The 23,139-nt window shown below is 60.6% G+C and overlaps 1 protein-coding gene across 1 annotated transcript in view; it reads left to right on the top strand.

Annotated features, from left to right (window-relative positions):
• Window positions 1-21,601, top strand: part of COL2A1 (collagen type II alpha 1 chain) — a 30,337-nt gene extending 8,736 nt beyond the window's left edge. Inside the window, exons 10-53 of the mRNA XM_040642382.1 lie at window positions 134-187; window positions 962-1,015; window positions 1,407-1,460; window positions 1,588-1,641; window positions 1,928-1,972; window positions 2,470-2,523; window positions 5,535-5,579; window positions 5,974-6,027; window positions 7,235-7,333; window positions 7,627-7,671; window positions 7,765-7,863; window positions 8,044-8,097; window positions 8,465-8,572; window positions 8,951-9,004; window positions 9,086-9,184; window positions 9,331-9,384; window positions 9,825-9,923; window positions 10,308-10,361; window positions 10,720-10,773; window positions 11,112-11,165; window positions 11,356-11,409; window positions 11,639-11,683; window positions 11,841-11,939; window positions 12,162-12,269; window positions 12,557-12,610; window positions 12,885-12,938; window positions 13,274-13,327; window positions 13,643-13,696; window positions 14,005-14,112; window positions 14,711-14,764; window positions 15,204-15,257; window positions 16,036-16,197; window positions 16,391-16,498; window positions 16,693-16,800; window positions 17,118-17,171; window positions 17,347-17,454; window positions 17,681-17,734; window positions 17,891-17,998; window positions 18,250-18,303; window positions 18,706-18,813; window positions 19,170-19,455; window positions 19,889-20,076; window positions 20,283-20,525; window positions 21,025-21,601. Of these exons, the coding sequence (XP_040498316.1) occupies window positions 134-187; window positions 962-1,015; window positions 1,407-1,460; window positions 1,588-1,641; window positions 1,928-1,972; window positions 2,470-2,523; window positions 5,535-5,579; window positions 5,974-6,027; window positions 7,235-7,333; window positions 7,627-7,671; window positions 7,765-7,863; window positions 8,044-8,097; window positions 8,465-8,572; window positions 8,951-9,004; window positions 9,086-9,184; window positions 9,331-9,384; window positions 9,825-9,923; window positions 10,308-10,361; window positions 10,720-10,773; window positions 11,112-11,165; window positions 11,356-11,409; window positions 11,639-11,683; window positions 11,841-11,939; window positions 12,162-12,269; window positions 12,557-12,610; window positions 12,885-12,938; window positions 13,274-13,327; window positions 13,643-13,696; window positions 14,005-14,112; window positions 14,711-14,764; window positions 15,204-15,257; window positions 16,036-16,197; window positions 16,391-16,498; window positions 16,693-16,800; window positions 17,118-17,171; window positions 17,347-17,454; window positions 17,681-17,734; window positions 17,891-17,998; window positions 18,250-18,303; window positions 18,706-18,813; window positions 19,170-19,455; window positions 19,889-20,076; window positions 20,283-20,525; window positions 21,025-21,171 (3,753 nt within the window). The 3' untranslated portion in view covers window positions 21,172-21,601. The remainder of the gene's footprint in view (window positions 1-133; window positions 188-961; window positions 1,016-1,406; window positions 1,461-1,587; window positions 1,642-1,927; window positions 1,973-2,469; window positions 2,524-5,534; window positions 5,580-5,973; window positions 6,028-7,234; window positions 7,334-7,626; window positions 7,672-7,764; window positions 7,864-8,043; window positions 8,098-8,464; window positions 8,573-8,950; window positions 9,005-9,085; window positions 9,185-9,330; window positions 9,385-9,824; window positions 9,924-10,307; window positions 10,362-10,719; window positions 10,774-11,111; window positions 11,166-11,355; window positions 11,410-11,638; window positions 11,684-11,840; window positions 11,940-12,161; window positions 12,270-12,556; window positions 12,611-12,884; window positions 12,939-13,273; window positions 13,328-13,642; window positions 13,697-14,004; window positions 14,113-14,710; window positions 14,765-15,203; window positions 15,258-16,035; window positions 16,198-16,390; window positions 16,499-16,692; window positions 16,801-17,117; window positions 17,172-17,346; window positions 17,455-17,680; window positions 17,735-17,890; window positions 17,999-18,249; window positions 18,304-18,705; window positions 18,814-19,169; window positions 19,456-19,888; window positions 20,077-20,282; window positions 20,526-21,024) is intronic.
• Window positions 21,602-23,139: the final 1,538 nt, after the last annotated feature.

Genomic DNA, 23,139 nt, shown 5'->3' with positions numbered 1-23,139 from the left:
CCTGTCCCCCACCCCCATCTTTCTTCCTTATGGGAGAACTTAGATTCCAAAGGTTACAGTCTCGAAGTTTTGTCCACTGATTAGGTATCGTCCCCCTCCAACCATCTCTTAAACTCTCTCACTTCGTTTATAGGGTCCCATGGGTCCCCGTGGTCCTCCTGGCCCCCCTGGAAAACCTGGTGATGATGTGAGTACACCTGAGCCGTCGAACGAGGGGCTGCCTCCTTTGAAAGGGTGTGTGGGGGTGTGGTAGGGTGCAGTGATGCCTAAGCGCCCTCAGCCTGGCCCAGGGTGGAGGTGTCCATAGGGGCAGGACTGGTCAATCAGAGACTCAGACCCTGTCTATGGTCTACATTCCCACCTGCACCTTAGCTTGCGAGTGCCTGGGGACTGCTTTGGACCCATCGGGAAGGGAAATAATTAAAACATCATTAGCTCCAGGAAGGGAAATTGAGAAACAGGAGAAGAGAGAGAGAAAACACAGGGGGAAGGATGTAGAGAAGGGAAAACAAAGGGAAGATACTCAACAGCCTAACATTATCTTAATTGTAAATGAGCTGGGAACAGTGCAGCCTAAGTCAGGATGTCCGCAAAGATGCAAACGGAGTGAGGAGACTCGAGTTGGCTCTCGAGCTATTACGAATCCCATTAGACAGTGAACGTCTCCCCGGTAAGGCTGCACTAGCCCAGTCTGCAGAGCCTAGGTGCGGAGAGAGGACTGTCCCCTGGAGAAGCCGCAGGCTCGTCGGGGCCGAGCTTGCCCATGCAATGTGCAGCTGCCCGAAAGAATACATCATGACCCAGGAAAAGCACTGAAAGTCCGGAATCCCGAGGAGGTGGGGGAGAGGAGTAAGCAGGTGGGCTAAAGGCACAGAAGACAGGGAGGAGAGACATGACCTGGAGCGTGCCAGCTGTGCTTACTTGTCTTCTGGGGAGCTGAAGTACATCTCTCTCCCTTCAGGGCGAAGCTGGAAAGCCTGGAAAATCTGGTGAAAGGGGCCCCCCTGGCCCTCAGGTAAAGTGCCCCCTGACTTTTCCAGCCTCAAACCTTGTCCCAAGCCTCCCTCCTTGGCAGCCAAGGCAGTGGCCTCCCTCACTTCTAAATCAGAATCACAACAGCCCCTGCCTCAAGGCCTTCCCGCTCCTGTGCAGGCTCCTCACACAGGCCCAAATGGGGGGGGGGGGCTGGGGGCTGGGCAGCTGTTGTTTACACCCATTTTGCATAAAATGAAGCCAGGCTAGTGCGGTGGGGGCTCTGGGATCTCCTGCAGGAGCTGTCCAAGTGCTGGGCTCCTCACTGCCCTGCCGGCCCTAGGGAGCTGGCTCCGAAGGTTCTCTAGTAGAGCTGGGCAGCCTCGACTGGGCCCTCTGCTCCGTGCCTTGAACACCTCCGCTTTGCCCTGCAGGGTGCTCGCGGCTTCCCGGGAACCCCAGGCCTTCCTGGTGTCAAGGGTCACAGAGTAAGTATCATGGAGAAGGGTGTTGGAAGGAAGGAATCGCCCAGGGGAGGGAGAAGCATTTGTGGGCATGAATCTCCCTCTTAGGGTTTCCCAGAAGTGTGATGGAACATTTTCTCTTGTCCTCTAGGGCTACCCAGGTCTAGATGGTGCTAAGGGCGAAGCCGGTGCTCCAGGTGTGAAGGTAAGGACCGCGGAGCCCAGGGGGGCAGGGGACGGAGGGAGACGTCAAGCAGAGGCCCTCGAGCTGCTGGAGCTAGCACTCGGAAGAGCTTTGGTTGGGAACAGCCGGTCCGACATCCTGCTGGAAGAGCAGCAGGCCGGGAGAGCTCAGGGCGGGGTCCCTTGCAGAACTGAAGTCTGGGGGTCTCGGTGCAGCTGAGCTGACCAGAGCTTTTGGCTTCTTCCTGGGAGTTTTCTGGGGGCTGCCAGTGGGGACCCGCTCACTGACCCTGTGCATCTTTCCCCAGGGAGAGAGTGGGTCACCCGGCGAGAATGGTTCCCCAGGCCCCATGGTGAGTATGACCATCCCGCCGCTCCTCAGACACCTCGGGAGCCCAGCAGACGGTGCCGAGAATAAACACCACCGCTCGCTTTGCGCAAAGTAGATACTCGGCTTCGTAGGTCTGATCTGATTAGGATCCTACCATCGAATAGATGATTTGTTCAAGCTTCACCAACATTTCCCTGAAACAGCCTTCACGGTGTTCAGATGTGCCTCAGTTTATAAAAATTCCGTGTCTTCCCCACATCTTGGGGAGTTCGTCGACGGCACGAGGCGAGCCGCGCCGGCGACAAGGCTCCCGGCAGGAGCAGCAGCGGCTGGGTGTCTGCCTGCGCAGAAGCGCCTGGGATGTGATGCGGGGGGTCCTAGATGAGCTGGGAAGGCAGGAGCAGGGCAGCCACACCCTTGCCTCCCAGGCACACGCATGCTGCCCCCGCTGGTGTCTGGGGACGACTGGCAGAGTGTCATTGAGCCAGCTCATGCTTGTGTTGTTCCGGTGTGTTCCAGGGTCCCCGCGGCCTGCCCGGTGAGCGAGGACGGACCGGCCCTGCTGGTGCCGCTGTGAGTAATGACAAGGCCCAAGCCGCCCTTTGGCCCGCGCTTTGGTTCACGAGACACTTTCACATAGGGCTCTCCTTGACCCTCCACAACCGCACGCGGTGTAGAGAGTATTGCCGTCCTGCGGGCATGGATCCTGAGTGGGCCTGGCCCCAACTCCCAGGCCGAGTCTGCACAGATGGAGGACGGGGCTGGGCTGTGGAAGGGCCGGTTGGTGAGGGCCGGCGCTCCCTTACCAGTGTGGGTTACTCTCCTCCCTGTCACAGCCGCCACGCACCCCCAGTCAGTCCAGTTTGAGGTTATGGACAGACTTCAGTTGGCTCCAGTGCCGCGCTTTTGTTCTTCCTGCTTGTTGAGACGATGGGCTAGAAGAGCGTTCACAGTCTCCCGTCGGCTCGCGGGGCCTTTATACTTGACACGCCGCGCGGCCGCCATGGCGCAGGCACTTCCCGGGGACAATACCTCCTGTGCTTTGTCTCATCGGACCTTCCCTCAAAAACTGTGCAGTAGATTCTACTCTTCTCCCCGTTTTATTTTTTAAAGATTTTACTTATTTGAGAGAGAGAGAACACAAGCAGGGGGTGGGAGAGGGAGAAGCAGGCTCCCCACTGAGCAGGGAGCCTGATGCGGGACTCGATCCCAGGACCCTGGGACCTGAGCGGAAGGCAGATGCTTCACCAACTGAGCCACCCAGGAGCCCCTATTCTCCCCATTTTAGAGCAGAAGAAACTGAGGCCCAGAAAGGTTAAATCGCTAAAGACCGCGCATGGCCGCCTCAGACCCTGGTGGCCTCTTGTTATGTGGGAAGGGCAGGGCGCAGGGCTCCCCGGCGACTCACAGCCCGAGGAGTGAGCAGGTGTTTAGCTCTGACCCCTCAGCAGAGCGGCGTCCTTGCAGGCGCTCGGTCAGGCGAGTGATGTGATGAAAGCTGTGTGTAAGGAAGATTATGCTTTCTGTGGAGCTCATACCCCAGCCGCCCAAGCTCCAGGCCCCTCCTCGCAGGTCCTTGTGAGGCTGGCCGTAGCAAAGCAGCTTCACTCACTCTGCTGCTTTCCAGATAATGCGTCTGTTTGGCAGAAATTTCCCTCAAAAGCAGATCAGTGAAATAACAGGCAGCCTTGACCCTCATTTGTCAGCCTGAGCTGCTGAAGGGCCTTGTCCCGGAGTCACTTTGTGTGAGGGAATTAGAGAGTGCCAGGGCTGCCAAGACACACTGCTGTTTCTGCAGACTATTCGGGACTGGCTTGTGGCTTTTTGGCCAGGCTTGGAGCCACGGTGGTTGCACCGTGGTGGTTGCCCCTCCGTGAGGGGCAAAGATGAGCGGCATCCCTCTTCTTCCTCCTTCCTGGCCATGGCAGGCCCAGCTTCTTGCTCCTCCTTGCTGGTTCCTGTCCCCACAGTAGTCCGGCTGGCAGGCCGTGCATAGGTTTTGGCATAGAAAGTTGACAACGTCACATAGTTCCAATGCAGGCCTGGTGTCAAGGCTGGGCCTGGGGCTGAGCTGGGTTGGCCTCTGCCGGCTGTGGTCACGTGCCCCCTTGGGCCAGACGGTGCCCTCTCCCAGCCGTGCTGCCGGCAGAGCCACGGATGCCAGCCCAACACAGGCCTCCTGGAGCAGCGTTCAGCTTCCCTTTGCTCAGCCTGGGCCCCAGGCCTCTCCTGTGGCCAACCCCTGGAGGGAGGGTGCTCCAGAGTTTCCCGAAGCAGCCAGCCTGGCCCAGAAGGGGCTCTGGCCAATGCTGAGGCTTTATGTGCCCTATGACGTTTTTTCTGTCAATCTTGTTTCCCTGTTTAATGCCAATCTGGAGAGTCTCCGTCAGGAGAAATGGACCATAGCCAGGAAGAAGATCTGAGTCTTTTTTAAAACATGAGCTCCCCCTAAAGCATCCTTCTTCAGCATCCCAGAAGAGGCAGAGGCAGGCAGGTGGGGCTCACCTTGGGAAAGGTTGCCTTCTGGCCTGCTCTGGTCCCCTGACAAGGCCCAGGGGCCAGGCCTAGCTCCGCCTGGCCTAATGGTTCCAGGAGTTTGGGTAAAAGTTCCCTAGATCCTGAGGGGCTTCAAGAGAGAAACTGGGGAATGCTTACCACAAACCTGGGGGGAAGAATCCTCAAAACTGGTCCTACTGGTGCCTGGGTGGCTCAGTCAGCTAAGCATCTGACTCTTGGTTTTGGCTCAGGTCATGATCTCATGGGTCATGAGATTGAGCCCCATGTCAGGCTCCTCACTGAGCAGGGAGTCTGCTTGAAGTTTCTCTCCCTCTGATCCTCCCCCCACTCACGTGTGGTCTCTCTCTCTCTCTCTAAATCAATCAATCAATCTTTACCAAAAAGACACAAACTAGTCCTAGAGAGAAAGAACTGGCAGCCTTGTCTTACAATGTTAAGGACTCTCAGGGGTCATGAGCTCCGATGTGGTCCTCAGGCTGTGCCCAGTGCCCTGTCCCCATCACAGGGCTTCTTCCCAGCCAGAGGCAGACATCCTGTGGGCATCTGTGTTTCCTTAGGAACAGGTTGTCTGGAGCGGGTGGGGAAGGGGGCAGAGCCCAGAGGCATCCTGGAGCTAACCAAGGGGAGGCCTTCACCAAGCCTTAACTAAGGAGGTTAACCAAGCCCCCGAAAATGTTTCCCACCGAGAGCAGGTGGGAGGAATTGAGTTAGGTGTGCTGCTTGGCTCTTTCACTTTTCTTTGGCTCAGTTCACTGTCTTTAAATGATAACTTGGCCTTGAAGTTGGGGATATTTGGAGTCTAAACGAAAGTTTCAGAAATGATGGAATAGCAATGAAACCACCCGAGCTTTGCCCACTGCTGCCCCCAGCACGCTTCCTTGCAGCCACCACGGAAGGGTTCCAGGCTGCTCCTCCCCATGGGGCTGTCCTGCCCTGGTGCCCAGCGGCCTCCCCCTCCTCCCTGGGGCCCAGCGCTGCCCGAGTTTTCTGTGGGGGTGGACTGTGGGTGGGAGGGCCTGGCCGTGCGGGGCTTCTCACCGTGCCTGCTTCCTTCTCCCCGCTCACAGGGTGCCCGGGGCAACGACGGCCAACCAGGCCCCGCAGGCCCTCCGGTAAGTGCCTCTCACCCGTGGCCAGTTCTCCTGGAGCGGGTGGGAGGAGGAACGCTTTCCCCGTATTCCCTAGCATGTCGGTAATGAGCTTTGAAGCGGTGGCTCCTCTTTCTCAGCCACGCTTTCGGCATTTTTTTGAGGAGGGACCGATAGGGAGGCGGAAGAATCATCTGCTTCTCACCGTGTGTATAGTTAGATACTTCGCCTGGGGAAGCCAGACTCAGGGACACTGGCCGTGGGGACAGTTTCCATCCAGGGACCCGGAGGCACAAGGGATGCAGAGCCAGATCAGTACAGGGTGGGGAGGAGTGTGAGTGTGGGGTGGCTCACTCTGGGGGCTGGAGAAGTACTACCCGGAAACGGCATTCCCCATCCCCCTCCTTCCTTCCTCCAGGGTCCCGTGGGTCCTGCCGGCGGTCCTGGCTTCCCTGGTGCTCCCGGGGCCAAGGTACGTGCCCTGCCCCTTTTCCCATGTTCTTGCCGACTGCCCCCTGGACGGTCCCCCTGCCCTTCTGAGGGGTGTCTCCCAGCTCCACCCACCGCTGCTCTCCATGGAGGCGGGGAAGGGCCAGGCGTTTCACAGCCCCCCCTGGCATGATACAGAGCTGGGGGTACAGTTACAGCTTGAGATTGGGGGAAGGCAGAAAACGATGAGGAGACAAGGGAGATCTGGGAGGGAGCAGAAGACCAGGACCCAGAGGGGAGAAGGCAAAGCTCAGCAAACTCTAGAACCAGGAGGGAGCTGGAGGACGTGGGCAAGGAGATGGCTCCGAGCGTCCCCGTCCCCTGCATCAGTGTGGGGGAGTGGGGGTTCCCTAGGGTTCATAGGGGCCAGTGGGAGGCCAGCCAGTCCAGGAAAGGCCCCTGTGGCCCAAGCGGGGTGCCGGCACTCACGTTCCCTGGGAGTCCTCTCTGGAGACCGAGGCCGAGCCCCCATGTGCTCACTGGCATCGGGTTGCCTTCCCTCCCCGGCGTTTCCACGGCAACCAGACAGTGTCTGAGGCCCGGGAGCTGGGTGAAGGAGACCCATTGTGAAGGGGGACAGCGGAAGGTGAGGGGGCCCGACCTTTAGAGAGAATAATTACACAAGCGAGGGGAGCATGCTCCCAGGAGAAACCCGAGGAGGCCCTGCCCTGCCTCCAGGTCGGTGGTGCTCCCCAGGGCCCTCGCCGGGTCACACGCCGGAGTCGGCCACTCAGCCCTTTCAGGACAAAAGGGAAAGGAGAAGCAGGGGCCAGTTTGGGGATTAGAACCGGACCGTGGCAGAGCCGGGCCATGGCGAGTGTGGCGCTCGTCCCAAGTGTGGCTTGCTTTTGCCCTCCAGCCGCCCAGGCCCAGCCTGACGCCAGCGGCCTCCGTGTCCTCGGGAAAGGCACTAGGTGGCCGGGGGAGGTGACGGCTGCCCACCTTGGTTGCCCGTCCATCAGCCCACCCCCAGCACGGCCTGCCTGAGGGGCGCCCGGGGTGGAGGAGGAGGGGTGGGGGCAGGGGCAAGCTCACTCGGGGGGCTCTGTGGGAACACGCGGGGAGCACGCCTGCACACGGCACGGTGGCTGCCCCTGTGTGACTCAGCTTGCCAGGGCGTGCCTGTCGCTGGCCCGTGAGGGGTCTGTGCCCCCGTCTTCTCCTGCTTCCACTCCTCTGTCTCCGCCCAGGGTGAAGCTGGCCCCACTGGTGCTCGTGGTCCCGAAGGCGCTCAAGGTCCTCGTGGCGAACCTGGTACTCCTGGGTCCCCCGGGCCGGCTGGTGCCTCCGTAAGTGCGGCTTCCCTTTGGCCCGGAACACCTGGGGTCTGTGGCCCAGGCACTCTTGACTCTGTTTACCTCTGAGAGAAGTGGGGCCCTGATCAGAGCCCCACCCATCAAACCTTCATTTTGGCCCAGCACTTGCATCCTGAGCTCCAGGGACACATCTCCCTCCAACCCCGACCTCCCCTTGACACAGCCAGCAGGACCACGTCTACAATGCACGGCCCTGGGAGGGCTGGGGGGTGGCTGGGGCGTATTCTTTGCTGCTTAGTTTATAATGACACCAACTCCTTTTCCAGGGTAACCCCGGAACTGATGGAATTCCCGGAGCCAAAGGATCTGCTGTGAGTGTGGCCCTGGGACTTGGCTCCCGCAGGTAGCGTCCGTCCCTCCTTGCCCCCTCCCCTGATGCCCCTCTCTTCTACTCATGCTGACAGGGTGCTCCTGGCATTGCTGGTGCCCCCGGCTTCCCTGGGCCCCGTGGTCCACCTGGCCCTCAAGGTGCAACTGGGCCTCTGGGCCCGAAAGGTCAGACGGTAAGGGCCAGAATGAACCCCAAGGCCTACCAATACCCCTGGAGTCAAACCCCGCCACCCTTCCTTCCTGCTCTCACACCAGTGTCCTTTGCGGGGGGGTGCCTTTAAGGGTGTCTGGGGTGGTGGGGGCAGGGTCTGTGGGGAAAGCCCAGTGCGAGAATCTGCTCTCTCTTTCCCCAGGGCGAGCCTGGCATTGCTGGCTTCAAAGGTGAACAAGGCCCCAAGGGAGAACCTGTGAGTATCTGCCCCCAGCTCTCGGGCCCAGGGCCACCCCCAGCCCATGGCCCTGCTCCGCTGTAGCCCTGTCCCCTAACCTGGGACCTCTCAGGTTGTGCCTGGAGGAGGGGCCATAACAGCTTGAGAAACCGATGCAGCTTAAGTCCCATCTTTGGTTTGACCAACCTGAACAGCTTCAGCTTTCCACCCTCTCTCTTCCCACCGGCCACTTCTACTCTCCCTGGGCCGATCCTTTGTGGCCCCTCTTCCCCAGTCCCCCAGCTCTGAAACAATAGCCAAGGCTGCTTCCTCCACCTGCCAGGCCAGTGACGGACCGGGCGCCAGGTGAAGACTCACGCTGTTTCTCTTTTGTGTTGGTTCTCAGGGCCCTGCTGGTCCCCAAGGAGCCCCTGGTCCTGCTGGTGAAGAAGGCAAGAGAGGTGCCCGTGGAGAGCCTGGTGGCGCTGGGCCCGTTGGTCCCCCCGGAGAGAGAGTAAGTGGGCTGGGAGTCCCCACTGTCTGTGGGGTGTGTCCTGGATGTGGACACTGAGTCTCCATGGCTCTGTGTTCTGGCCAAGTCCGGTGGCCTTTCTGAGTATCAGAGTCCTCTCTTCTCCACTCACCGCCATGGGGACAGGAAGCCCTCCTTATTTGTGCCCCCCACCCCAGGATGGCATGAAGCAGTTTGAGCTACTGCCCGGGACAGGCCCGAGAAGTTAATCTCTCGGAGTCTCGCCGGCCGTGGCTACTGCCCCACAGAAATGGTTTGTGGGTTGGTGGGATGGATCCCCTGAAGCCGGGCGAGGCTGTCTGTATGGCTGGGTCAGGGCCATTTTAACTCACTACCCGTCCTCCTTCCCCTTCCTTCTAGGGTGCTCCTGGCAACCGTGGTTTCCCAGGTCAGGATGGTCTGGCAGGTCCAAAGGTGAGTGGGGGAAGAGGGACTGGGGTCCCTGCGTTGTTGGTCAAATGGCCTCCTGCTGACTCCCCGCCTCCCCTTGTGTAGGGAGCCCCTGGAGAGCGAGGGCCCAGCGGCCTTGCTGGTCCCAAAGGAGCCAACGGTGACCCTGGCCGTCCTGGAGAGCCTGGCCTTCCTGGAGCCCGGGTGCGTAGCAGAGCTGCTTCTGCTCTGGGCTCTGAGCCAAGTCCTCGTACCCTCCCCCACCTGCTCCCTCCAACCCTGTGCGGCCAGGGTTGGGAGGACCTGGGACCTTCCCTGATAACCACCCTCTCTCTCTCCCCTGAACAAAGGGTCTCACTGGTCGCCCTGGTGATGCTGGTCCTCAAGGCAAAGTTGGTCCTTCTGTAAGTCTCCCGTCTGGGGCTGTTGGGAGAGTTGGGCGGGTGATACCCGTGGGGAGGCAGGTGGTACGGGAGACCGGAGTTTGGGTGGGGGCAGCGTGTGAATTTTGAGAACTGGGGAGAGGGGCAGATGGTAGGCATCGGGCCAGGTGTGGAGCTCAGAAGATGCCGCCCTCTTGTGCATTTGGGCCTTGCCTTGGAGGAAAGCAAAGCCCGGGGTGCGCTTCTAGGGGTAACACTTCTCATTTAAGCTGCGCCTTGCTGCTCCCAGGGCCCGCATGTGTGGTGTGGGCTGCTGGTCGAAACCTTGGTCAAGCCCACATGCCGTGCGTCTGGCTGTTGCCCTGCCCTGTGCCTGCCGATGCTGTGGGCACTTAGGAGATGCTGGATGGACGGATGTGGTCGGAGTGTCTGTGTTCTGACAACGCTGTCCTCTCTTTCAGGGAGCTCCTGGTGAAGACGGTCGCCCTGGTCCTCCAGGTCCTCAGGGCGCTCGTGGGCAGCCTGGTGTCATGGGTTTCCCTGGCCCCAAAGGTGCCAACGTAAGTCACAACCTGCCCTTCCATTTCCTTCCACACTGTGCTACCTCCCTCCCCGCCCCCTGAAGAGAGGATTGGCTCCTTAATAGAGTTATCCCACGGGCAGTGACAAGCAGAAGCCCCAGGGCCATGGGCAGCTTGGGCCTCCGTGTCCTGCAGGAGTGCATGTGATCTGGGGAGACTGGGGCCCCCGAGAGCTCAGGGCCTCAGCCATAACATCGTCCCCCGGGGCAGTGCTGTCACACTCCCGAGCATAAGAGAGGGTGCGGATACTCGGCTCGAGCTTTCGCTGTCCATCGGGCTATGGCCCCAAGCCCCGTCTCCCCAGCCCGCTCTGCCCCCCACCCCCAAAACCCTCCCGTCATGGTCCTGCCCTCTTTCCTCCAGGGCGAGCCTGGCAAGGCTGGTGAGAAGGGACTGCCCGGCGCTCCTGGTCTGAGAGTAAGTAGCCTGCCTCGCTCCCTCCTGGCCGGACACGTGCGAGGGGAGCCGCATCCCTCGGCATGCTCCTGGGGCCCCTCGTCCGCAGCGGGGATTCCTGGGGCTGAGCCACACAGAGCCCACACGGAGAGACTTCTAGCTGCTGTAGGTCAGCAGCCCAGGGAGAGGAGGAAGCCTCCCATGCTGAGGAAGACTGGGAAAAGGAGGGGCCCAGGGAAAGAAGGGGGTAGAAATGGAATTCGGGTTGGGGGATCATGGAGGTCTGGAATCTCTGGGCCACCAAGTGTACTTGCTCAGCCCTGGGGTCTGCAGAACGGAAGGACGTGTGTCATGCCGTCCTCCTTCATCTCCCCTCCAGGGTCTTCCTGGCAAAGACGGTGAGACAGGTGCTGCAGGACCCCCCGGACCCGCCGTAAGTACCTGGTAGCCTCTCAGGCTGCCCTGTGGGCATGGGGGTGGTGGCGCGAGGCCGGGGCGCCTCAGGCCCGCCTCACATCGGGCTGATAGCTGAGGATCTGGGCTCCTCTGGGACACCAGACCCACCCTCAGCCAAGGCAGTGTGGACCCCACGCTGTCCCAGGGGTGCAGGCCATTGGTGGGAGAGCAGCAAGGGAAGCACGCGTACGCTGTTTCTTGGGCAGTGCCGGACGGGGTCTGGGCAGCCCTCCTGCTGCCACCGCAGTCCCCTCTGGCCGAGGCTCTCCGATTCTCCGCAGCACCGGCTCAGGTCACCTTTGCCTCTCTCTGCAGGGACCTGCTGGTGAACGAGGCGAGCAGGGTGCTCCTGGGCCATCTGGGTTCCAGGTAGGTGGCTGCAGTGGGCCCACTCTTCAGTTCCTTCCATGCCCAGGCCGCTGTGGGCAGCAGCGGGCACTCCTCCCGAGGGGGACGGGGCAGGGGGCTTCGCTACAGGCCTGGCTCCTGTCCCCGTGCTGGGGCTCCCCGGAGGGCTGGGGCAGTAAACTCTGCTAATGCATGTCACTCTGCCCTCTAGGGACTTCCTGGCCCTCCTGGTCCCCCAGGCGAAGGTGGAAAACCAGGTGACCAGGTGAGTACGGGGCTCTTTGAACCTGCAAACCGTTCAGATGGGAAGATCTCTTCTGATGCCCAGGAGGCGAGGGCAGGAGGGCACTAGGGGCCCCGTGAGGCTGGGAACGTCTGGGGCCACATCCCAGCCTCCACGGAGGACAGTCTGAGCTCAGCCTCCAGTGCGCGGGGGGTGGGGGTGGGGGACAGAAAAGCTTATGCTCTCTCACACATCTTCCTTTGTTCCCCAGGGCGTTCCCGGTGAAGCTGGAGCCCCCGGCCTCGTGGGTCCCAGGGTGAGTGTCGGCCACTTCTGGTGGTCCCCTCGGGCCTGCCCTTTCCCTGTGCCCTTCTGCCAGTGCACCCTGTAGCACTCTGCCCGCCACCCCCCTGCTTTTCCCTGGGCCTCTGCCCCCTCTCTCTTGCTTGATTGCTCCACGGTCTCTGTCACAGGGTGAACGAGGTTTCCCAGGCGAACGAGGCTCTCCCGGGGCCCAGGGACTTCAGGGTGCCCGTGGCCTCCCCGGCACTCCTGGCACGGACGGTCCCAAAGTAAGTGAGGCTGTTGGGGTTGTATGGGCCAGCCTAGGAGGCCTGCTGAGGGAGGGGGAGGAGGAATGGGAGGGGCTCAGGAGGAATGAAGATCGGAGGGGCGCAGGTAGAAGACAAGACAAAGGAGGTCTGGCAGAGGAGGAAGGGAAGGAAAGAGGGGCGTGGGTGCTGGGGTCCTAGGCAGGTGCTGCCCACCACAGACTCCCTCCCCCCACCCGACAGGGCGCATCTGGCCCAGCTGGCCCCCCTGGGGCTCAGGGCCCTCCAGGTCTGCAAGGGATGCCCGGTGAGAGAGGAGCAGCTGGCATCGCTGGGCCCAAGGGAGACAGGGTGAGTACCAGCTTGACCGTGTCTCCCCCAAAGCTGCGCTTCCCCACCCACACTCCCCCTCCACTCTCCCCGTAGCACCCGGGTGGGGAGGTCCCTAGCTAACCTTCTTGAGGATCTTGGAGACCCCTCTGGGCTTCTGTTTGCCTCCCCCCGCCCCCATCTCACTCCTCTCTCTCACCCTGAACCCACAGCGAATCCTGTTGGGTGGGGGCTGAGCTCTGCCCGGAGCCTCAGGGAGGGTGAGGCTGACTGGAGTCCTGAGGTGGCCCGTCTTCTCTATCCCACAGGGTGACGTTGGTGAGAAAGGCCCCGAGGGAGCCCCTGGAAAGGACGGTGGACGAGTAAGTGGATGCCGGTTGTGGGCGCCCCACAAATCCAGTGGGCTGCTGGGTCTCTAGCCCGGCACTCTGGGGACAGGAGGGCGGTGTGTGAGTGCAGACTGGCAGCTCTGGGGACTCTCCCAACAAAACTGGGGCAACAGGGCGAGAGGGCATTCTGGGGGCCGTGGGAGGGTGCGCCAAGGTCCACTGGGTGCGAGGGCCTAGACTCCGTGCCGGGCTCCCAAGGCCCTGGTCAACTCTCTGTCTCCCTCACCTTGGTCTCCTTTCTCCCCAGGGCTTGACTGGTCCCATTGGCCCCCCTGGTCCCGCTGGTGCCAATGGTGAGAAGGTGAGTTCCTCTCTCTGGCCCGCCTCCCCCTCATCTCCTGCCAGGGGTGCTGTCTCTCGTCCTCACTCAACAACTGGCACACTCCTGCCCACTGGGGGCTGCGAGCAGTGAGGGGCAGGGGTCTTCTCGAGAGCAGAGTCACTGGCTGCGCGCCCTGTCCCGTGGAGCCCAGGCGGGGAGCGGGCTGGGCGGCAGAGCTCCTGGGAAGGCCAGCCTAAAGCAACAAGGCGAAAACAGGCCATCCCTTGTGAGCCCTCCGGGATGCACTTTGCTCTTGAAGGGCCCCGCCCTGACCCCCATCCCTTATCCGTTGCCCCCCCCCCACCCCACCTCAGGGAGAAGTTGGACCTCCCGGTCCTGCAGGAGCTGCTGGTGCTCGCGGTGCCCCGGTGAGTCTCTGCCCTGGAACCTGGCCCGCTGTGTCTGGGGGTGGGAGGAGAGATGAGAAGGAAGGGAGAAGGCCTGTCCTCTCCATGGTGTGGTCGAGGTAGAGGGCCTTCAGGTCGCCAGATCCTCTGACCAAGAGAGGCTTTCTGACTCGGGTCCCTTGTTTAGGACAGGGCTTCCCGGAGGCTACTTTTGGGGGTCCTCCCTCTGGGGTGGCTCTGCAAGGGCTGGGCGGGGCCAGAGGGCTCTGGCTTAGAGGAGGGGACAGAAGCAGGCGGGCGTGGGGCCTTACCTCTCCTGGGCCCCTTCTCTCACAGGGTGAACGCGGAGAGACTGGACCCCCCGGGCCCGCTGGATTCGCAGGTCCTCCCGTGAGTGTCCACCCACCTTCCCAGCCCTCCACTCAGGCCAGCTCGAAACATGGTGGCACCTTCCAGCCTGTGGGGGCGGGAGGGGCAGAATCTAAAGAAGATGGAAGCGGCCTCTTCCTTCTCTCCTTGCACCTCCACTCTGACCTCACAATCCCATCTTAGAGCAGCCTTCAGGCCATGGTGGACACCTGCTCGCTGGCTTGCTCACTGTCCCACCCACTCACACACCCAGGGCTGCTGGCCCTTTTGGAAGAACCTGGAGTATTTGGCTTGCCTCTCATTCTCCCGCTTCCTCCTTCTTGGAACAGGGTGCTGACGGCCAACCAGGTGCCAAGGGCGAGCAAGGAGAGGCTGGCCAGAAAGGTGATGCTGGTGCCCCGGGTCCTCAGGGCCCCTCTGGAGCTCCCGGGCCTCAGGTGGGTAGCAGTGAGCTCCCCCAGGAACTATTCCCATGGGGCAGGGATGTCTGGGTGCAGGGTGAGGGGTACAGACAGGCAGAGAATGGCCGGGAGGCCTGGGTGTAGGCCCCCCCGAGTTTCAGCCTCTCGGCCTGGCAGACGCTGCCCCAGCCACAGAAAGGAGAGGCTGTGGGCAGGAATCTCTACTCAGGGACAAAGGTTCTAAAGGAGCTAAATTGACCTTCATTGTCTTGGGGGTAGGATGTGGGGGCCAGCAGACAGACAGAGGGTGCAGGCTGAGGACAGAGAGAGCCTGGGACCCAGCAGCCAGGCTCCTGGGGAGGGACTGGGGAGACGTTGGCCCAGCTCTGCAGATGCCGGATAGGCCTTTCCTCCCTGAGGTCTCCTAGAACGTGAGTCTCTCTCAGAGGGGGTGGCAGGCCCATCTGTGACGGCTTCTCCAGGCTGGGCTTTTAGTGCCAAGAAGGCCACATCTTTGAAAACCTAGCCCTCAGGAGTCCGTTGTTGGGGGTTCCAACAGGCCCTACGCCCAGAAGCCCATAGCCCCTCTCTGGGTGACCAGTCCTCACTGTGTCCCTCCCTCCTTCCTTCCCAGGGTCCTACTGGTGTGACTGGTCCTAAAGGAGCCCGAGGTGCTCAAGGCCCCCCGGTGAGTGAGGTCCCCATGCCCACCAGGTGGGGTGGAGGGTACTGTGGGGACAGCAGGGTCTCATGCCTCCACTCTGGCCTCATCTCACGAAGAACGCCTGGCCAGAGGCTCCCACGCTGGTGTTCTGGGATTGGCTCACCTTCTTTCTCAGCATTGCTTTTGCCCCAAGGCTGAGCCCATCCCACAGCCTCGTGGGGGACAGGAGCCCTCTCTGCTGGTGTGCAGTGGTCCTGGGAGGTCTCTGGCCCTAGGCAGCCCCCTGCAGGAGCTGGAGGCAGGGAAGCTGCAGCTTCCGGACCGAGGGCCAGACCCACGGGCCCTCTTCCTTGCTAGCTCTCCTTGCCCCTTTCCATACCAGCCTCTGAGACCCTTCTGCCCTTCTGATCCGTGGGCCTCCTGAGGGCCTGAGGGATTCAGGGCCTGTCTTGTCCCCACATAGGGAGCCACCGGATTCCCTGGAGCTGCTGGCCGCGTCGGACCCCCAGGCTCCAATGTAAGTGGCGTCCCTAGCTGGTTCCTACCTGCCTCCTGGCACGAGAGGCACAGATGGGGGGTGGAGAGTCTGGTACAGCCCCCCCAACAGGGAACCAAAGAGCCCAGGTTGGCTTCCATCCCTTCGGAGCTGTTCCCACTCCTGGGACGAGTAGTTAATTGGTCACGGGGACCTGTTCTCCTTGTAAACAGCTGGGAGCAGAGGGGCTGTGACCCTCTTGCTGGCCAAGGGCAACCGTCCCTGCTGACTTGGGCTCGAACCTTCAGGCTTCTGGCTCGGGGGGCAGGACAGGCTGGCACCATTGCCTTGCACGTTCTTGAGCACGTTCCGTGTTCCTGGCCTGTACAAACTCTGCACCTCGCCCCGCGGGCTTTTGCTGCGGAGGGAGGAGCGACGGTGAAAAAAAGTCACCCGGCTTGCCACCAGCGAGTGCAGAGGGAGCGGGGCGGGGGGCGGGGGGCGGGGGCAGAGGCTCAGGGGTTAGTGCAGCCAGGTTTGAGCGGTTCCTCCCAGCACAGTGGGATTGAGGCCGAGAGGAAGCAGGCAAGAGGAAGTCCAAGTAGATCAGAAACAGCAAATGCAGGGGCTGGAGAAGCCAGGGCTGGCTGTTCACAGCTCCACAGGGGAGAGAAGATGGAAGAGGTGCACTGGGGTGGAGGTCAGGCTGTCCTTCACGTGGGGGGAGCCCCAGGGGATTGGCTAGCCCTGGGCCACAGCAGCTTTGGCAGCCTGGATGGAGCAGGGTGAGAGTTCTCATTTCTTACATCTGCTCTTCTAGGGAAACCCTGGGCCCCCTGGTCCCCCTGGTCCTTCTGGAAAAGATGGTCCCAAAGGTGCTCGAGGAGACAGCGGCCCGCCTGGCCGTGCCGGTGACCCTGGCCTCCAAGGTCCTGCTGGACCCCCTGGCGAGAAGGGAGAACCTGGAGATGATGGTCCCTCTGTAAGTCCCTCACAGGCCCGGCCCAGGGAGTCTTTGGAGCTCACAGAGCCCAGAGTGGAAGGGGACGCCGGGGAGGGGCTGCTGCCGGGCGGGAAGAGGGCTGGTTCCTGCGGATGGCAGCCAGGCTGGGTGTGGATGGCTGAGCCCCTCCAGGTCAGAGCTCACGTTCTCACTCCTGCCTCCCCTCTCTTAGGGTCCCGATGGTCCTCCAGGTCCCCAAGGTCTGGCTGGTCAGAGGGGCATCGTCGGTCTGCCCGGGCAGCGTGGTGAGAGAGGATTCCCTGGCTTGCCCGGCCCATCGGTGAGTGGAGGAGGCCCCTTCCTCGTGGGGCGGTGGCCTGGCCTCCGCAGAAGCAGCGCTGCCCTCTGAGGCTTCCACCCACTCGGCACCCTCCGAACTCACCCTCTGTCAGCCCTTTCTTTAGAAAGGCTCAGCAGGTCCTGGGCCGGGGTTCTTTGAGTGCACACTCATCGTCCCTGTCGCTGTCCCTCCAGGGTGAGCCTGGCAAGCAGGGAGCTCCTGGTGCATCTGGAGACCGAGGTCCCCCCGGCCCCGTGGGTCCTCCTGGCCTGACCGGTCCTGCTGGCGAACCTGGACGAGAGGTGAGCAGCGGGAGCCGTGGTGGGTGACCCTTACCAGGGAGAGGCATGCCGGGCCAACCAGGCCCAGTCCTGGTGTCCTGGAGGGGGGGATGGCGGGACGGCCTGCTAGGCCCAAGTGCCTGGTTGCGATGGGAAGTTGTGACGGTGGGAGGAGAGGGCACGGAGACTAAGAACTGGTGCAGGGGGAGGAAGGCAGAAGGAAGCTTGGGCAGCTGGATGGAAGGGCACAAGCCTGGGGCTCCCGAGGCGGGGATGGGCGAGCAGGGTGGGAGCCAGGCAGGGGCAGCTTTCATGGTGTCTTTTTTCCCCTTACCCAGGGAACCCCTGGTGCTGATGGCCCCCCTGGCAGAGATGGTGCCGCTGGAGTCAAGGTGAATATTGGGGTGTCTCTGTGTGCAGTGGGGCAGGGAGGACATTCTGTCAGACCTACCAGGTCAGCCTGGGGTGGCAGGTTGGAATCAGAGTCTTGTCTCGGTTTGGAAGGACATTTTCTCCATGTCTCTCCTGGAACATTCCGCTCTAAGCCTGTGACCTCTCTCCTGACAGGGTGATCGTGGTGAGGCTGGTGCTGTGGGTGCCCCCGGAGCCCCCGGGCCCCCTGGCTCTCCTGGCCCCGCTGGCCCAATTGGAAAGCAGGGAGACCGAGGAGAAGCTGTGAGTATCCTTAATTCAGTAAAAGCTGGAAGTGGAAGAGGGTGGCCAAGTGAGCTGGGAGCTCACCCACTGTCTGCCTGATCCCCAGGCCCTGGAGGCACCCCTGGGCCCGGGAGGTCTCTGGGCCGTGGGAGCAGCAACCTCAGTGCCCAGCCCAGGACAGATGCAGAGGGGGCCCTCCCTGTCCTGGCTCTGCTCTGACACGTTCCCACTCTCTCCCTCACAGGGCGCACAAGGCCCCATGGGTCCCGCAGGACCGGCTGGAGCCCGGGGAATCCCAGTGAGTATCTGCACGTCCTCTGTTGGGCTCTTGACGGGCGCAGGTTTGGAGGACAGTGGGGGTCCCATGGATCCGGGGACTCCTTGGCTCAGGGGAGGCCAGCAGCCTGCTCCTGCCTGGCCAACCTGACCCGACCTGTGTCTGTCTTGTTCCCAGGGCCCTCAAGGTCCCCGGGGTGACAAAGGAGAAGCTGGAGAGGCTGGCGAGAGAGGACTGAAGGGACACCGTGGCTTCACTGGTCTGCAGGGTCTGCCCGGCCCTCCTGTGAGTGTTGCTGTCTGTGCATAGCTCCCCAGGCCTCCTGCTGCTCAGAGCCCACTTGAGTGTACCAGGGGCTAAGTCAACTTGGGATCATCCTGGGAAATTCCCAGGACTTCCTCCTCCCTCCAACCTTGAGGAAGTGGAAAGGGAATGGAGTAGGACATATCACATGTATATTCGAGAAGGCCTCTCACCCTGGAAGATGGGGCCCTGTCTGTGCTGACCTCTGACCTTTGCCTCTTCCTTTTGCACAGGGTCCTTCTGGAGACCAAGGTGCTTCTGGTCCTGCTGGTCCTTCTGGCCCTAGAGTAAGTGAGATGGAGTGAGCCCTTCCTCGGGGGGTGGGGAGGGCAGGCACTGGCCAGGCGTTCTGGCGGGGAGGGAAGACTCAGGCTCAGGGGGTCTCACTCGGCAGCGGGGACAGTACTGGCTCGGGGTCACCAGGGCCAGAAAAGCACCAGAGTCCACAGGCTGGGTGAACATGACAACAGCTCCTGGCTGTCAGGCCCCCTGGGAATGGGATTTGACAAGGAGGAGCTCGGGATGGTAGGCGAGCTGCGAGGCCGCCCTGCTGGTTCTTAGCCAAGCGGAGACCAGGCTGGGCTCTGTGAGGAGAAGCGTGAAGCTGCGGGGCTTCACGTCAGGACGGCTACCTGAGTGGCCACTCCCAACCGCCCCTTCGGTGACGGCTCTTCTCTCCTGGTCTGCAGGGTCCTCCTGGTCCCGTCGGTCCCTCCGGCAAAGATGGTGCTAATGGAATCCCTGGTCCCATCGGACCTCCTGGTCCCCGTGGACGTTCAGGCGAAACTGGCCCCGCGGTAAGTGTCCCGACTCCTTCCCCGCTCTCTGGGCTGTCCCCAGCATCCAGGAGGCTTGCGTGCTCTGGGGCCAAGGGCCTCTTTCAGGGCATCAGCCGCAGCTAAGGATGATGGCGTCCTTTACCCTGGGTCTTCCTGGGAGGTTCAAAGGGTCCGTGCTTGGTACTGAGACACAGAAGAGAGGGGCTGATGCAGAATAGGGAAGCTGCAGGATTTTCTTGGTCCTGGCCTGCCGCACCCCTCCCCCGCCCACAGGACTGGAAGAAGACACTCTAGCATATTCTAGCAGGTGGAGATGTACCCAGGAGGGGCATATCCCCACAATTCCCGGCTAATTGTTATGTTTCCTGCTGCAGGGTCCTCCTGGAAACCCCGGACCTCCTGGCCCTCCAGGACCCCCTGGCCCTGGCATTGACATGTCTGCCTTTGCTGGCCTTGGCCAGAGAGAGAAGGGCCCTGACCCCCTGCAGTACATGCGGGCTGACCAGGCAGCCGGCGACCTGAGACAGCATGATGCCGAGGTGGACGCCACGCTCAAGTCCCTCAACAACCAGATTGAGAGCCTCCGCAGCCCCGAGGGCTCCCGCAAGAACCCCGCTCGCACCTGCCGGGACCTGAAACTCCTGCCGGACGGGACCCCTGGCCCCAGAGAGTAGGAAGTCAGCCCACGGGGTGGGTGGGAGGAGGCATCGCTTAGCATAGAGCAGAGCCAGGCCTGGAAGGTGCCAGCAGATGGCCACTCCTCCATCCCACAGCAAAGAAAGTGCAGCCCTGGCTCCTGTCCTGCCATGGCCACAGGGCAGATGTGACGTCAGGGGAGAGCTCCGTCCACCAGGCAGGCCCTACTCCTGCCCTTTGGCTTGCACCCCTGTTTAGCCCTGGGCTTTCCCGCCCAGGTCTCCTTACTCCTGGATCCCTGCATCTCCCCTCCCTTTGGCTACACGTGGCCCTCACCACCTGTGCCTCTGCCCCTTGTGTCCCCGTAGGCCTTTCTGTCTCTCCCAGGCAGCCCTGGCCCTCTTGGTTGGGTCTGCCTAGCTGAGTCCTCATGGGGTATCGCCTCCTCCCCCTGCAGGAGACTACTGGATTGACCCCAACCAGGGCTGCACCTTGGATGCCATGAAGGTTTTCTGCAACATGGAGACTGGCGAGACCTGCGTCTACCCCAACCCAGCGAACGTTCCCAAGAAGAACTGGTGGAGCAGCAAGAACAAGGACAAGAAACACATCTGGTTTGGAGAAACCATCAATGGTGGCTTCCACGTGAGTGCCTGGCCGCTCTAGGCCAGAGACGGCGCCTCGAAACCTTTCTCTTCGTGCTCCCTCCGAGTTGATGGCACCCCACCCACACACTCACCCGCTTTCTTTGAGGCTTAAGAGGAAGGAGAGGGGAGGGACAGTAGTTCTAACCGTGATCCCAGTGGACGCTGCCCCTGGGCCTCTCACACCACTGCTCTCTGCCCTAACAGTTCAGCTATGGTGATGACAACCTGGCTCCCAACACTGCCAACGTCCAGATGACCTTCCTGCGCCTGCTGTCCACCGAGGGCTCCCAGAACATCACCTACCACTGCAAGAACAGCATCGCCTACCTGGACGAAGCCGCCGGCAACCTCAAGAAGGCCCTGCTCATCCAGGGCTCCAATGACGTGGAGATCCGGGCCGAGGGCAACAGCAGATTCACGTACACCGTCCTGAAGGATGGCTGCACGGTGAGTCAGGCTGGCTGGGGCCTCCAGAGACGGGCTGCCTGAGGCCTGGGGCTCGGGCTGCGGCAGGCCAAGGGCGGGTCCACAGCTGGTGTCAGGCCCAAAGCGATGGGACCCTCAGAGGTGTGAGCGTGAGGGGTTAGGCAGAGAAGACAGGCAGAGTGACCGGTGAGGGAGGGGTGCTGTTCCATCTTCTTCACTCCCTTGGCTCAGGGGAAAGAAGCCCTACCCGGCATGTCCAGTTACCCTTGTAGGAGTGTATTCATGTGGCGTGTGTGGGTCGGCCCACGGGCTGGAGGAAGAGAGGCTCGCTGTGGGGGAGGGAAGGACAGCGTGGAGGGGGCCTTGCTGGCAAGGACAGGAGTTGTGGAGGGGGCTCTGGCAAGCCAAGGAGAGGTCAGGGGAGCCCCTGAGCGTGTTTCATACTTTGTGCTCCATGAGGCTCAGCTTTGGGATCCTGGGCAGCTGGCACTGGACAGTGTCTCCTCTCTTTTTTCCCTAGAAACACACCGGTAAGTGGGGCAAGACTCTGATCGAGTACCGGTCACAGAAGACCTCGCGCCTCCCCATCATTGACATTGCGCCTATGGACATAGGAGGGCCCGAGCAGGAATTTGGTGTGGACATAGGGCCTGTCTGCTTCTTGTAAAAACCCGAACCCACAAACAACACAATCCATTGCCAACCCAGAGGACCCAAGTACTTTCCAGTCCCAGTCACTCTAGGGCTCTGCACTGAATGGCTGACCTGACCTGATGTCCATTCATCCCACCCGCTCACAGTGTGGACTTTCCTCCCCTCTCTTTCTAAGAGACCTGAACTGGGCAGACTGCAAAATAAAATCTCGGTGTTCTATTTATTTATTGTCTTCCTGTAAGACCTTTGGGTCGAGGCAGAGGCAGGAAACTAACTGGTGTGAGTCAAACGCCCCCTGAGTGACTGTCCCCAGCCCAGGCAAGAAGAGCCCCTTCAGGTGCCGGGCGCAGGAACTGTGTGTGTCCTACACAATGGTGCTATTCTGTGTCAAACACCTCTGTATTTTTTAAAACGTCAATTGATATTAAAAACAAAAAAATTATTGGAAAGTACATATTGACCTGTGTTTTGTTCTTTATTTTCCCTTAGTCTTTGATTCTGTAGGCGTGACCATTTGGTCATCCTAAGGCCTTCTTTTATTGACTTCTCAGCCAGGAGGGAGGACCCTAGAGTCATACTGCCTGGTTTAGGGACCTCACACGCGCACGCACACACACACACACGCGCGCGCCTCTTTTTGTAACCTTCGCACTGCATGGAACCCAGGAGGGAACCGGGACCAGAGGCCAAGATTTGGGAAGGGGGGCAAAAAATAGAGGACTGGCCTTGTTCTTGAGTAAACACAAAACACAACTCTAGGGCCTGGAGATGGGACACTGTGTGGGCTGCCTCTTACTGGACGGGGGAGATCAGAGATGCTCCCGAAGGAGGGGGGAAGGTGGGGAAGATGGGTGGGGAGCAAGTCCACAGGGACCTGGGATAAGTGCATGCGATTGGCCAGTCTTGGTGATCTGTTCGTCTGTGTCTTCCTCTGAGACTTTTAGGTCAAGGAGAGGGGGAAGTGTTACATGCTTGCCCCCACCCCTTATTCCATTTTCCTGCCCCCTCCTCTGGCCCTCCTCTACTTCCTGGGCCTGCACTTAAAGCTTCCATGGAGATCCTCTCAACACCAGCCCTATGAATGGATAGCCTCCCATTTCTCCCTACCATCAGGAGTCCCTTGCTTTCCAATGACTCCTGTGTGGCACAACGAGGAAACAGTCACCTTCCCTACCAGAGGGCACGATGGTGATGATGTGTGAAGTGGGTGGGAGACACGAAACCTATCAAAATCAACACCAGTAGTTTATAAAATTCATTTCAAAAGTTACCTGGCACTGCTGATAAACCAGAGGACCATCTCTTTCTCTGCCCGTCTCCCATCCCTGCCTCTCCGTTCCTCCAGGTGAAGATAGATGGCTTTCCTATTAAAGAAACAAGAAAAAAATACTTAAGACATTTTTGTTGGACTTGTTTGTATTAATATTCAACTTATAGTGTAAACTGTGTTCAACGAAGTATCTTAGGGCTAATTCATGACAAACTAAGAGAGTAAGATGAAAACATAAGTGAAAATACCAAACTAGAAAAACTATCTCATAACTTAACCCTTCCAACCTGCCAAGAGAGCTAACGCGGGCAAGGGGAGAGCAGTGGGGTATCCGGCTGCTTCTGAAAACTTCTTAGACAAAGGTGGAGCTGAGAGGCGGCACTGGGCCCCACCCTGTAGCTGCCCTCCATGAACTCACACTGAAAGCCTGTGCCGGCTTCATCTGTGGTCGAAGCAAAATGTACAGCCTTGGCTGCCAGTGCCGTGCTACCTACCCCTGCTCCCTCGTCCCAACTTAGCCTAGAGGGAAGGTGAGAAAAACCAGCTTTATTACTAATTCCCATGATCCCTGATGCCCCAGGAAAGGCAAAAGCTCTCTCTGCTGAGAAGAGCCTCTCCTGACCCCGGCACAATTGAGTAGACAGACCTGGCTTACTAAGATGAGATCCCCCGTATCCATAAAAATGTATGGCATTAAAAGGCTTTAACTAG

This window comes from Ursus maritimus, unplaced genomic scaffold (genome assembly GCF_017311325.1).
Source record: "Ursus maritimus isolate PB19 unplaced genomic scaffold, ASM1731132v1 scaffold_26, whole genome shotgun sequence".
NCBI lineage: Eukaryota > Metazoa > Chordata > Mammalia > Carnivora > Ursidae > Ursus > Ursus maritimus.
The sequence above is the reverse complement of the archived record's forward strand: the minus strand, read 5'-3'. Positions and strand labels throughout refer to the sequence as shown.